General features: G+C 54.2%; 1 protein-coding gene across 1 annotated transcript in view; it reads left to right on the top strand.

Moving 5' to 3' along the window:
- Window positions 1-12,609, top strand: part of LOC133358317 (DNA topoisomerase 2-beta-like) — a 49,226-nt gene that overhangs the window by 27,101 nt on the left and 9,516 nt on the right. The window contains exons 18-29 of the mRNA XM_061576576.1: window positions 550-664; window positions 1,212-1,333; window positions 2,220-2,368; window positions 3,445-3,676; window positions 4,675-4,809; window positions 5,411-5,611; window positions 6,322-6,517; window positions 7,610-7,701; window positions 8,077-8,238; window positions 9,728-9,811; window positions 10,636-10,836; window positions 11,153-11,291. Of these exons, the coding sequence (XP_061432560.1) occupies window positions 550-664; window positions 1,212-1,333; window positions 2,220-2,368; window positions 3,445-3,676; window positions 4,675-4,809; window positions 5,411-5,611; window positions 6,322-6,517; window positions 7,610-7,701; window positions 8,077-8,238; window positions 9,728-9,811; window positions 10,636-10,836; window positions 11,153-11,291 (1,828 nt within the window). The remainder of the gene's footprint in view (window positions 1-549; window positions 665-1,211; window positions 1,334-2,219; window positions 2,369-3,444; window positions 3,677-4,674; window positions 4,810-5,410; window positions 5,612-6,321; window positions 6,518-7,609; window positions 7,702-8,076; window positions 8,239-9,727; window positions 9,812-10,635; window positions 10,837-11,152; window positions 11,292-12,609) is intronic.

The raw sequence follows: 12,609 nt of genomic DNA, 5'->3' as shown, positions 1-12,609 counted from the left end.
CTCGCTCCGCCCCGGCCACGTCCCCGTTCTGGAACCTACCAGCGGGTTCCTGGTGGGCCCCTTCTGTGACCTTTCCTCGAGATCCCCCCTCTCGTGTCTCTCCTGGCCTGCTGACGTCAGAACTGCCGTACGCCGCAGATCCCCTTTTCAGCCAGCAGCCGGCGCTATGCCAGGACACATTATCAGAGCATGTTTGTTTGCATGTTCAACACCGGTACGTGTGGTTCATGCAGTACTTGATTCCTTACTAAATGTCTCTTGGTGATTGAACATCTTAACACCTCGTGTTGTATTGCCACAAAGGGGAAAACCTATTCTTATTTTGTTCAGAGGGTTACTGTTGTTCTTGTATGCCAACAGACACAGATATATACGATGTGAAATGCAAATGCAGGTGAAATGTTACCATTTTAAGAATTAACGAATTGGCATAAAACTGTCATTTAGTTTTGGAGGGAAACCAAGGATATTGTTTAAAGCGACGGAACTCCGGGTGTCTGGGGGGCATTCATTTGAGAACGATCCCCGCCGCGTGACCATGTCGTGCAGCAATTCCTGTACGGCAAGGAGACCAAGTACCTGACCTACAACGACTTCATCAACAAGGAGCTCATCCTCTTCTCCAACTCCGACAACGAGCGCTCCATCCCTTCGCTGGTTGACGGTGCGTGGCTCTGGGCCTTCAGCGGGTGGGGGCGTGGGGTGGCACCTTGGTCTACAACAACAATCGCCACTAAGTGGCGGTGACATCACCACGGCGCTTGTGCCAGGCTAGGTGCACTTTAAGGCTCTGTGTGTCGAACGCCCGCTGCCAGGAGGTCACGGGACCGACCCAGGTGCCATGGATTGACTGACTGAGATGACTGGCTGATGCACCACCTGTGCCCCCTACTGTGCCAACGTGGTCCACACTCGCACGCACACTGGCACCAGTTGGCCTGTCGCTGCATGTGCACCGCGTATTTAATTGTAGTCCTATTGCCTTAAATCAACAAGGGGAGTTGAACCGATTGAAGATCCGCCCTTCCTGTTTAGGCCCCACCCTTTCCTGTCTCGGCCACGACTTTCGTGAGTGATAGCCAAGTCGCTTCTGAAAAAGAGCTACCAAAGCTCAGGGGGCCTAACCTGGTAAGTTTAATAATAGTTTAGTTCCAAGTAGTTTTGTTTTCATGGTGTGCCTCTACCCCGACCCCCATCTCCACCCCGTGCAGGGTTGAAGCCCGGGCAGAGGAAGGTCCTCTTCACCTGCTTCAAGCGCAACGACAAGCGCGAGGTGAAGGTGGCGCAGCTCGCCGGCTCTGTGGCCGAGATGTCGGCTTACCACCACGGAGAGGTGAGCCGTGGGAGACACATTAAAGGCGGAACAACCTCCCCCTGCCCCGCTCCTCCCTCCTCCTCCTGTCACACCCCCGACTCTTGTTTCCCCTGCAGGTCTGGGACTACCTCTCCCTTCTTCCCTTACCACCCCTTCCCTCCCCCAGATGAAAGCACATTGGCTCCCCGACGCGATTCCTTTGTGTGAAAGAGGCGATAGATGTCTAGCACCCCCGACACCCGCGGTTAAATTTCCCCGTCTTATATCGACTGGTCGTGTCGGGTCTGAGGGTCCCCCAGTTTGTCTGGTTTTTCTGTCACCTAAAAAGCAGCGGTCCCCAACCTTTTTGGCACCAGGGACCGGTTTCATTGAAGACAATTTTTTCACGGACCGGGGGGGGTGGTTTATCATTGGGTCTTTCCCCCTTTTCAAAGAAGCTCACCAGCGACGTTTGTTTTTTATTCATTGTCGCTAATAGGGGTTAGAGCTTGTGGGCTCACCAACACTGTGACTGAGACGAGTGTGCAGTGCGGGAAAGAGGCGCGGACGGAAGTGGTGAATAATAAAACAATGGGGGTGGGCCACGTGCGGACTCACCGCTCTCACCTCCTGCTGCTGTGTGGCCCGGTTCCTAACAGGCCACGGACCTGTACGGGTCCGCGGCCCGGGGGTCGGGGACCCCTGACCTAAAGCGTTGTTACGGGCCTATGTTGTTGTTTCATAAAATCCTCATTTAAAATAAAAAACGGAACAGCCTTTGCAGATTCTTGGTTACAGGAACGTGAAATTGCAAACATTCCCTCCGGCGGCTGCCAGCAGAGGCGGGCGCTCGCTTGGCCGTTTCACCGCCATCTGACGTGGGCCGACGTTGTTCTCCCCCTCCGCGTTTTGTCGTCTTTGGCAGCAATCGCTGATGATGACCATCATCAACCTGGCGCAAAACTTCGTGGGCAGCAACAACGTGAACCTGCTGCAGCCCATCGGGCAGTTCGGCACTCGTCTCCACGGTGGCAAGGACGCCGCCAGCCCCCGTTACATCTTCACCATGCTCAGGTGACCGCCACGGCCGTCAGCGCTCTCCCCGCCCTCTCCTGCCAACGTCTCCTCCACTCCCACCACTCCTCCCTCTGCTGCCTCTCTCTTCACTCTCACCACTTCCACTCCTGCCTCCTTCTCTGCTTCCACCACTCTCTCTCTCTCCACTGCCACCATTCCCTCTCTCTCCACTCTCATCATTGTCTGCCTCTCCACTCCCACCATTTCCTCTCTCTACTCTCACCACTCCCTCTGCTGCCCCTCTCTCTCCATTCTCATTGCTTACACTCCTGCCTCTCACTCTCGCCACTCCTTCTCTTGCCTCTCTCTGTCTCTACTCCCACCACTCCCTCTGTATGTGTTGTATGTCTGACACTTGTATGTGTTGTGTGTAATTTGCGTTATAAGTTTACTCAATTGGATTTACGAAGCTCATGGTCCACCCTAAACCGCATCCACTGCACAAACCATGACAAAATTAAAAACTCTCAAGTAGTGTGGGACTGTGGTCATCCAGAACGGGGACCGTACAACGTGTACCTACGCGACGCCCCAATCCACAAATTTTGAAAGAGACATCACAGCGATTCACTACTTTGCTGCTTCTTATGCGGTCGTCTGGATTGATCACCTGAATGTGAAATTGTGGTTGCCGTGCGTGGTACATCAGCCGTACGAAAGAATAAGATCTGGCTCAACAAAATTTTACTTGACCAATAGCTCCTGGATCTGTTGAGTCTTGTGTGTGACACATTCGGCGTGTGTTACAAGCGTCAAGGAGCATAAACCAATCACGCGAACTCCGGTCATCCTCGCAGCTGCAGCGGCTTTTGGCTGGCCATCGAACAAAGACGGTCGCTGCATCGTGCGCTTTCAGATGCGCCTCCGCGGCCGTCTGGAATGCTCTTCCTTCCGATATTAGGAAGCCACTGGAGCTATGCACTTTTAGATTATCTATATTGAAAATAATTTCTTTACAACTGCTTTTTGTGTTTAGTTATGTTGTCATTTCCCCACACCTCCGATTATCGCGGTTGGCTACATCGTAACCGCCGCCGCTTCCGCCACCGGTTCTCCTGCCGCCCCCCCCACAGCCCGCTGGCACGCATGCTGTACCCGGCCGTGGACGACAACCTGCTGCGCTTCCTGTGGGATGACAACCAGCGCGTGGAGCCCGAGTGGTATTGCCCCATCATCCCGCTGGTGCTGGTGAACGGCGCCGACGGCATCGGCACGGGCTGGGCCTCGAGGATCCTCAACTACGACACGCGGGAGATCGTCAACAACATCCGGCGCATGCTCGACGGGGAGGAACCCCTGCTCATGGTGAGGACGGCGTGTTTGTTTCTTCTTTTCTCTCACCGGCGCAACCGAGCTGCGCCGGGGCCACCGCCCAGTCAGCGGTGGCTTGTAAAACTACCAGCGATGTGAGACCGCCGGCATTGTGAGACCACCGGCGTTGTGAGGCCACCGGTGTTGTGAGACCACCGGCGTTGTGAGACCACCGGCGTTGTGAGGCCACCGGTGTTGTGAGACCACCGGCGTTGTGAGACTGCCGAACCTGAGCCGTGCTGCTGACGCGCACGTAGGTGACGGGGGGGACGCAGTGTGTTTGAGTTGGGACTGACTGAAGTCGCAGGCGATGGATGCTCTGGGTCAGAAAAAATGTGCCAGTGGGAAAGGAGTCTCTCACTTTGTTCTCCGGAGTGTTCTGATCGGCCACTCCTCTATCAACCAGCCCGCCTCCCAGCCCCACGCACTCCTTCCACTCGTCTCTGTCTTAAGCAAATCTCAACCGCTCGGTCCCACCTCAATGGCTCACCCAGCGAGTGAGGAGTGGTACTGCCTCAGTGAATAAGTGAGTGGTACTGCCTCAGTGAGTGATACTGCCCCAGTGACTAAGTGAGTGGTATTGCCCCGGTGAGTGAGTGAGTGATACTGCCCCAGTGACTAAGTGAGTGGTATTGCCCCGGTGAGTGAGTGAGTGGTACTGCCCCAGTGAGTGAATGCCCAGTAAGTGAGTGGTACTGCCCAGTGGGTGAGTAAGAAAGAATGGTGCCGGACAAACCCCCACACACGGTGAAGGTGCCATGCCGGCCTTAAAAAGCACTCACTGCGTGTATTTTCTTACACTCCGCCGGCGCATTCGTGAGTCTCCACCACACTTTCTCCCGCATGCACAGAGCCACAAAAAAGCATTTTCCTGCGGGCACTCGAGACCGTTATCCACGGGCACCCGTGGGCCCCGTGGTGTATCGAGAAGGACCCCGCCCTGCTTTTGGCCACGTCACTTTCATCTCTCGCTTTGTGTCTGCTAACGACAGGGTCCCAGGTACAAGAACTTCAAGGGCACCATCGATGAACTGGGGCCCAACCAGTTCCTGATGAGCGGGGAGGTGGCCGTGCTGGACTCCACCACGGTGGAGATCACGGAGCTTCCTGTGCGCACTTGGACACAGGTAACGCACACCTGGGACGCGAGTACATTGCACCTGGGCAAGAGGGTATAGGGATGCTTATACATCGGTGCAGGGATACTCGGACACGCACCTGAACTTGAGTACGGACGCCTATATAATAGGTGTAGAACATTCAATACACAGGTACAAACACTCTGATAACACTTGGACATTTGGACGTAGGTACACATATCTGGACGCAGGTACCCATATACTCAGGCACAGGTGCACACACACACAAAGGTACAGACACCTGGGCATAGGTACCACATTGTGGGGAAGTCAACAGTTGTTTTTGTCCTATGGATAGACTCACCCCCCGCAGAGGGGAATGTGCAATTTCCACCACTGGCTCTTGCAGGGCTGTAAACAGATGAGCACCAATGCCTGAATCAATGCTCATTTGAGCAGGAGAGCGCTCTGACTTCTATTGACATTGTAATGCGAACTCCAATGGTAAGGTCACTCAATGCCGTCACACGTTGGCGGAGACGGCTGCGGCCCCCCCTGAGTGGTGCGTTTGTTTACCGCTGTACACGCTCAACCGCTCGCCCCCTGTGTCTCCCTCTGCCCTGCTCCCCCCCCCCCCCACCACGTGCAGGCATACAAGGAGACGGTGCTGGAGCCCATGCTGACGGGCACAGACAAGACGCCGCCGCTGATCTCCGACTACAAGGAGTACCACACAGACACCACCGTCAAGTTCACGATCAGGATGAGCGAGGAGAAGCTCGCGCAGGCCGAAGCCACCGGGCTCCACAAGGTCTTCAAGCTGCAGAGCTCAGCCACCTGCAACTCCATGGTGCGTGCCGGGACCGGCGGCGCTGGCGGCGGTGGTGGCGGTGCTGCTGCTGCTGCTAGGCAACTTGGCGTTGATGGGCAGTGATGGATAGTGGTTGGCGGTGATGGATAGTGATGAGCAGTGATGGATAGTGATGGGCAGTGATGGATAGTGATGGGTGGTGGTGCTGCTGCTAGGCAACGTGACAGTGATGGGCAGTGATGGATAGTAATGGGCAGTGATGGATAGGATGGGTGGTGGTGCTGCTGCTAGGCAACGTGACAGTGATGGGCAGTGATGGATAGTGATGGGCAGTGATGGATAGTGATGGGCAGTGATGGATAGTGATGGGTGGTGCTGCTGCTAGGCAACTTGACAGTGATGGGCAGTGATGGATAGTGATTGGCGATGATGGATAGTGATGGGTGGTGATGGATAGTGATGGGTGGGGCTGCTGCTGCTAGGCAACTTGACAGTGATGGGCAGTGATGGATAGTGATGGGCAGTGATGGATAGTGATGGGCAGTGATGGATAGTGATGGGCAGTGATGGATAGTAATGGGCAGTGATGGATAGGATGGGTGGTGGTGCTGCTGCTAGGTAACGTGACAGTGATGGGCAGTGATGGATAGTGATGGGCGGTCGACACGTGTCGACAAACGTGTTTACACATATCGACACGTGTTGACAAACGTGTTTACACACGTGTTTACACGTGTCACCGCGCGCAGGTTCTCTTCGACCACATGGGCTGCCTGCGGAAGTACGAGTCCGTGGCCGACATCCTGCGCGAGTTCTACGAGCTGCGCATCAAGTACTACAGCCTGCGCAAGGAGTGGCTGGAGGGCATGCTCCACGCCGAGTCCTCCAAGCTCAACAACCAGGCGCGCTTCATCCTCGAGAAGATCGAGGGCAAGATCACCATCGGTGAGCTCATAACGAAACAAAAAAACGCGGCTAGTTTTATCTTACCAGGTAAGGTCCCACTGAGCTATGTAGCTCTTTATTTCAGAAGCGGCCTTGGCCATCACAAATGATGGCCCAATGAAGTGGCTCATCATCATCAAGTGGACATTTATAGCAGCCAAATACTCTAAACACGTAATGCGGAGGGGAAAAAACCGGAGGACCAGGAGAAAATGCTATGCGACCACGGGGATAGAGAGACACACGCAAACTTCAAATATACAACAAACGTCAGGGTCGGGATCGAACCCACGACCAGCTGGGGTTGTTGCCAAGAGGGCAAATGCGATGCGATACAAAACGCCGTCTGCGGTTCCTCCTTCCTGGCACCTCCTGAGTCGTTCTCTCTATCTCCTCGAGAGCGAGTGGATACCGTGCTGCGGCGGCGGTGGCGGCGGCGTCACGTCATTGTTCATGTTTTCTGAAATTAATTGCAACTGTGCTATGATTAGTCAAATTGATCGTGACGCAACATTTTTTTGGCCTTTCGTTTGTTTTCCCTTCTCCCTGCACCTTCGATAAGCACGGTTTGGCTACGTGCGGTGCTGAAGAAGTTCAACATACACACATACAATTGTGCTATGATCAGTCTAAAAATGATCTGCCTGAGCCAACTTAATCTTCAAGGACTACATTATTGGACATTGATTTATGTTTGTCCAATAATTTAGAATTTTGATGTCCCAATACGGTCAACGTTGCGAATGAGACACCTCCTGGCCTCTTTGAGCTCTCGCCTGATTAAACAGAATCAACTGGTAACTTGAACTCACTCACTCATTGTCTCACTCAAATCAATTGCCCACTAATTCACCATCTCACCCACCCACCCACTCGGTCACTCGCTCAGTCACCCGCTCATTCACTCCGCCGTCTCGTATATTAACAGACTCGAGTTTTAGTGATCAAAGTCACTCTTGAAAGTGAGACTCTCCTCCTGGTCTCTTTGCTTTGGGGTGAAACAACATAAACGTTCAACTTTTATTTTGCGTGATTTAAACGTGTAAAATGATCTGTCTCGTCCCAACCCACCCCCCCCCTCCCAACTTGCAGAAAACAAACCAAAGAAAGATCTCATCCAGATGTTGCTGAAGCGCGGCTACGACTCGGACCCCATCAAGAACTGGAAAGACGCCCAGGAGAAGGTGCGGAGTTTAGACGCGAGCTGGGCGTGTGTGCGTTGTGTGTCTGTGTTTACGTGCATGCGTGTGTCTTGCTAACAGAACTTGCCCAAACAGTCTGTTGAGGCGATATGGGGGAGCGGTGGTGTGCTAGTGGCTAGCGCGCCGCGCTATTAACCCGGCAACCCAGTTAATATGTGACCGCTGCCTTTCTCATTGCTCCCGCTCTGACCGCCCCCTTGTAACGTTCTGACCCCGTGCCCCCCACTGGACATCTGTGACAAAGAGCTTCATAGCTCATCGGATTCCACCTCCAGTCTAAATAAATATTCTGATTCTGATAAAGATTCTGATTCTGACCACCCCTTTTCTGATCCATCCTCCTTCCTCGCCACGCAGGCTGTGGACGGCGGCGGCGGTGGGGGTGGTGCTGAGAGCGACAGCGACGCCTCTGACGCGGCTGGAGGCACTGGCCCCAACTTCAATTACATCCTCAACATGCCGCTGTGGAGCCTGTCGCGTGAGCGCAAGGACGAGCTCGTGAAGCAGCGTGACATCAAGGTGCCTACCGCCCACCACCCACCACCCCCCCCCTCGTCCACTGGCCACCACCGTCTCACCCACCACCCCCCCCGTCCACCACCCACCACCCACCACCCCCCCGTCCACTGGCCACCACCGTCCCACCCACCACCCACCACCCACCACCCCCCCCCCGTCCACCACCCACCACCCCCCCGTCCACTGCCCACAGCCCACCACCCATCGCCCACCACTGTCCCATCTACCGCCCACTGCCACCACCGCTGCTAGAGTTGCCCCCCTGGGCTCATCGTCGAATCAGATCGTCCGTCCATTCGACATCGGCGTCGTTCGTACAGCACAGGGCAATCACGTGGGGGCCATGCCACCACCCTGGTAAAATTTCTCGCCGGATATTTTCTATTCTATTTGAGAAGATGACGCTTGATGGGTAGCCAGCAGGCCACAGTGAGAGGTATGATGGATGTGGTGCGCCGGGTGCGAGCTTGATACATTCGGGAGCGGGAGTGTCAGCGTTACGGGACGTGGTCGTGTCTACGGGAAGCATCTCCCATTGCTGAAACTAAAACAGTTTTTTATTTCACCAGGTAAGGTCCACTGAGCTGTGTATAGCATACCTGTCAACCCATATGGTTTACCCGTATTCCTGTACAGGGAAATTGCGTTTTCTGGTCCATACGGCCACTGACAGAGCCAGTGGGGGGGGGGGGGTGTGGGGTGGCACGTGCCCCTCCCAATGATCCGATCGAAATTCCTAATTTCCCTAATTTCCATCAGATCATTGGGGTTTATTAGTAATAAATCGGCATTTTGCGACCCCCCCACTGCCACTGTGTAGCATATTATTATGTACCAGGGACTCTATGAGATGATAGGACAATAGTCTGAGTCCATAATTGGCAATAAGTAACAGCAAAGCGGTTATAAGTGACTCGCAGAATTGTGCGCAGTTGCGTTTACAGTCCACGACTTCCCTGAAGGCATCAACACCTTCAGCGAGCGCGATGCCGATCACACAACGCGGTTCGAATTCGACCCTCGATCGATGGCTGCGCCATCGCCGCACACGCGTCGAATAAAAAGCAAGGGACAAGTCCTTACTCACTAACAACTCCTTACTTACTAACAACTCCTCTATCATTTTTCATTGCTGGAGGGGTTGCCCCCCCTACCTGAAAATCCTGGCTCCGCCATTGCATACCGCATACAGCTGTTTCAATACGGGCAACATTTTAAAAATAATTTTCGTCTGTTTGTGTTTCTCCCTTGTGGTGGGACTTTGTAGGATGAACGTTGAGAATTATAAGGGGCACGGGGTGACCGATAAGGTCTGAATTGGTCTGTAATAAGGTAGGCACTGATAAGGGCTTGACATGTACGATATAGCTCTTTGTCAAAAGTGACCTGGCTATCACAAATTACAGCTCAACGAAGTGGATTCTCATCATCATCCTCCCGTGGAAATGAATAGCAGCAGCCAAATACCGTAAACTCTGTGCTGCTTCAGGCCAAGGAGCTGTTGGAGCTGAAGAGGAAGAGTCCCTCGGAGCTGTGGAAGGAGGACCTGGCCACCTTCGTGGAGGAGCTGGACGTGAGTGGAGGCGCGGTCTTCAAAGTCACTGCCAAAATAGCGGCAGCAACTAGCACCAACAGCTCGGACTGGAAGTGACGCACCCGCTTCAGCATTAACCCTGATTTGTAGCGTAAAGCAGGTGCTGCCGTGGTGTAACGGTCATCACACTGGACTAGAGTTTGCCTTCCTTTCTCTTGATATGACAGTTTTCTTTAGGTTCTGCGGTATCCTTTCGGCATTGATCCATTCACGGAAACGGCCAAAAACTCTCAATGCAGGACTCTTCCGGAAACGAGTCTTGAGACTCAAGTGAGGCTTGGCCTGGGGAAAGGACATCATCACTATCGTAATTATTTATCAGATAAACTAACAACTAAACTTTTTTATTTTACCAGGTAAGGCCCACTGAACTATATACCTGTTTTTAGACGCGACCTGGCCACAAATGATAGCTCAACGAAGTGGCTTATCACGTGAAAATTAATAGCTGCCAAATACTCTAAACGCATGTTTCTAAATATGGAGGGAAAAACTGGAGGACCCTGAGAAAAATCCAAGCGACCACGGGGAAATAGACTCGCAAACTCCAAATATACAGCAGTTATCAAGGTTGGGGATCAAACCCATGACCTCCTGCTTACCCAGCGAGGTACTTCATATCTCGCCACTGCGGTGCCCCCATTGTGACGTTGTTCACTACGGCTTGGGGATCGTAGTCGTCATCGCTCCGAGATGCCCTCTTCAAATAATTGCTCGTGCCGCGCTTTCGCCCTCCTCCCACTGCCCGCCGTCCTCCCTTGCTCCTGCCCTCCCCTGCACCCCCCTCGCTCCGTGGGCGACAGCGAGTGGAGGCCCAGGAGCGCGAGGACGAGGTGAGCGGCATGTCCACCAAGGCCGTCAAGGGCAAGGTGGGCAAGCCCAAGATGAAGCGCCTGCAGCTGGAGGAGACGCAGCCGTCCCCGCACGGCCGCCGCGTCGTACCGCAGGTCACGCTCGCCATGAAGGCCGAGGCCAGCAAGAAGTTGGGCCGCAAGAAGGTCAAGGTGAGGGCTTCACTCCTGCACCACCCGCGCTTTCGCGCCGCACTGGTTCTTCCGAGTGGTAAGCCGGTGGTCGTCAACGTTGTTGGTAGGGTGCCCCCCCACCCACCAATCAAGACCACTGGTCCCTGGCACCCCGCCCAACCTACCACCCGCCACCCCCTACCCACTCCCAAAACTAAATTGACTAAGGCCACAATGCACAGAGAGGGCCAGAGAGACAAAAGAGTGAATCACAATAGTTGGAGTCTGCGCTGCAATAGACATCATGAGGACCCTGGTCATGGAGACACTTTGTGGACATTTTTGTGTTTGGCAGACGGAGGGCGTCGATGGAACGCCGGTCAAGATGGAACCTGGCGAGGACGGTGGCGGCGTCGGCGGCGAAGACTCCGAGTCCCGGCCGCTGGTCCGGCGCACTGCCAAGCGGGCTCCCAAAGCGGACAAGTCCGAGCCCGGTTTGTTTCCCTTCGCGCTCTTTCCGCTGCGATCCTACTCGACCGCTAGCCGCGGCTCGCTCGCCCGGCTAGCGAGCGCTGCCGCCATGCCGGTGGGGCCGTGCCGCCGGGCACCGCCATTCGGGACGAGTGGCGTGGCCCTGGTGCCACCGCGGCGATGCCTGCACCTGGCACACGCGGCTTTGTCGGCGATCAAAGTGGCGGTGCGCTGAGAACTGTGGTGGTGGTGGTGGCCGATGGCTTAAACCCAGAATCACACGAAGTTCCGGTATGGCATTATGAATTCTCCGAGCAGTCAGGAAATACACCGTGTGCAATTCGCATACACTGTGTGTGTGTGTTAAGTTGCTTGATGTCTAAGTAACTTATGGCTGTCATTATCTCAAGTTGATACTTAAGGCCTGCCGCATACTGTGGTAATGTGTATTCATGTACATGTTTATCTCCATGGGATTCTTAGCCAGATGTGCAGAGCCTTACCCGCTCAGTCTGTCCGAAACGTGGCGAGGTTTCATTAAATTAAAGGCGCTATATTTATTTATTTGTAAGCGTGCATACTTGTACAAAGCAATAGGGTACTACTGTCGCACTGAATGGTTATGCGAAGAATTGTATCGGCATAATTGGCCATCCTCTTTATCGACTGTTGGATAAGGTTTTACATTCACCCATGAGGCTGTCTTCCTCTTGCGTGCCTGTCGTGGCAATAAAGGATGTTTACTCTCAGTCTTTGCTGTCCTGGTCTCTGGTGCTCATGAAGGGAACAAGAAAAAGAGGCTTCTTGTTAAACTAGAGCGGCGAAGTGTCACGGCGTTGTTAACCTTCCGCAGCGAAGCAGGCGTTGCATATTGTTAGGGTTCATACCAATCTCTCTAACTAGCGGTGACCGCGCTACCACTGTGTGTGTGTACGCGTGCGGTGTGCGTACATACGGTGTGTGTACGCGTGCAGTGTTTGTACGCTGTGCGTGTGGTGTGTGTGTGTGTGGTGTGTGAGTGCGCATGCGGTGTGTGAGTGTATGCGTGTGCGGTGAGTGTTTGTGTGGTGTGTGTGCTTGCATGCGGTGTGTGGGTGTGTATGCGGTGTGTGAGTGTGTATGCGGTGTGTGAGTGTGCATGCGGTGTGTGAGTGTGTGTGTGGTGTGTGAGTGTGTGTGCGGTGTGTGAGTGTGTATGCGGTGTGTGAGTGCGGTGTGTGAGTGTGTATGCGGTGTGTGGGTGTGCGTGCGGTGTGTGAGTGTGCGTGCGGCGTGTGGGTGTGTATGCGGTGTGTGGGTGTGTATGCGGTGTGTGGGTGTGTATGCGGTGTGTGGGTGTGT

This window comes from Lethenteron reissneri, chromosome 61 (genome assembly GCF_015708825.2).
Source record: "Lethenteron reissneri isolate LAM-NWPU_2019-01 chromosome 61, ASM1570882v1, whole genome shotgun sequence".
In the NCBI taxonomy this organism is placed as follows: domain Eukaryota; kingdom Metazoa; phylum Chordata; class Hyperoartia; order Petromyzontiformes; family Petromyzontidae; genus Lethenteron; species Lethenteron reissneri.
This window is presented reverse-complemented; position numbering and strand designations above follow the sequence as displayed.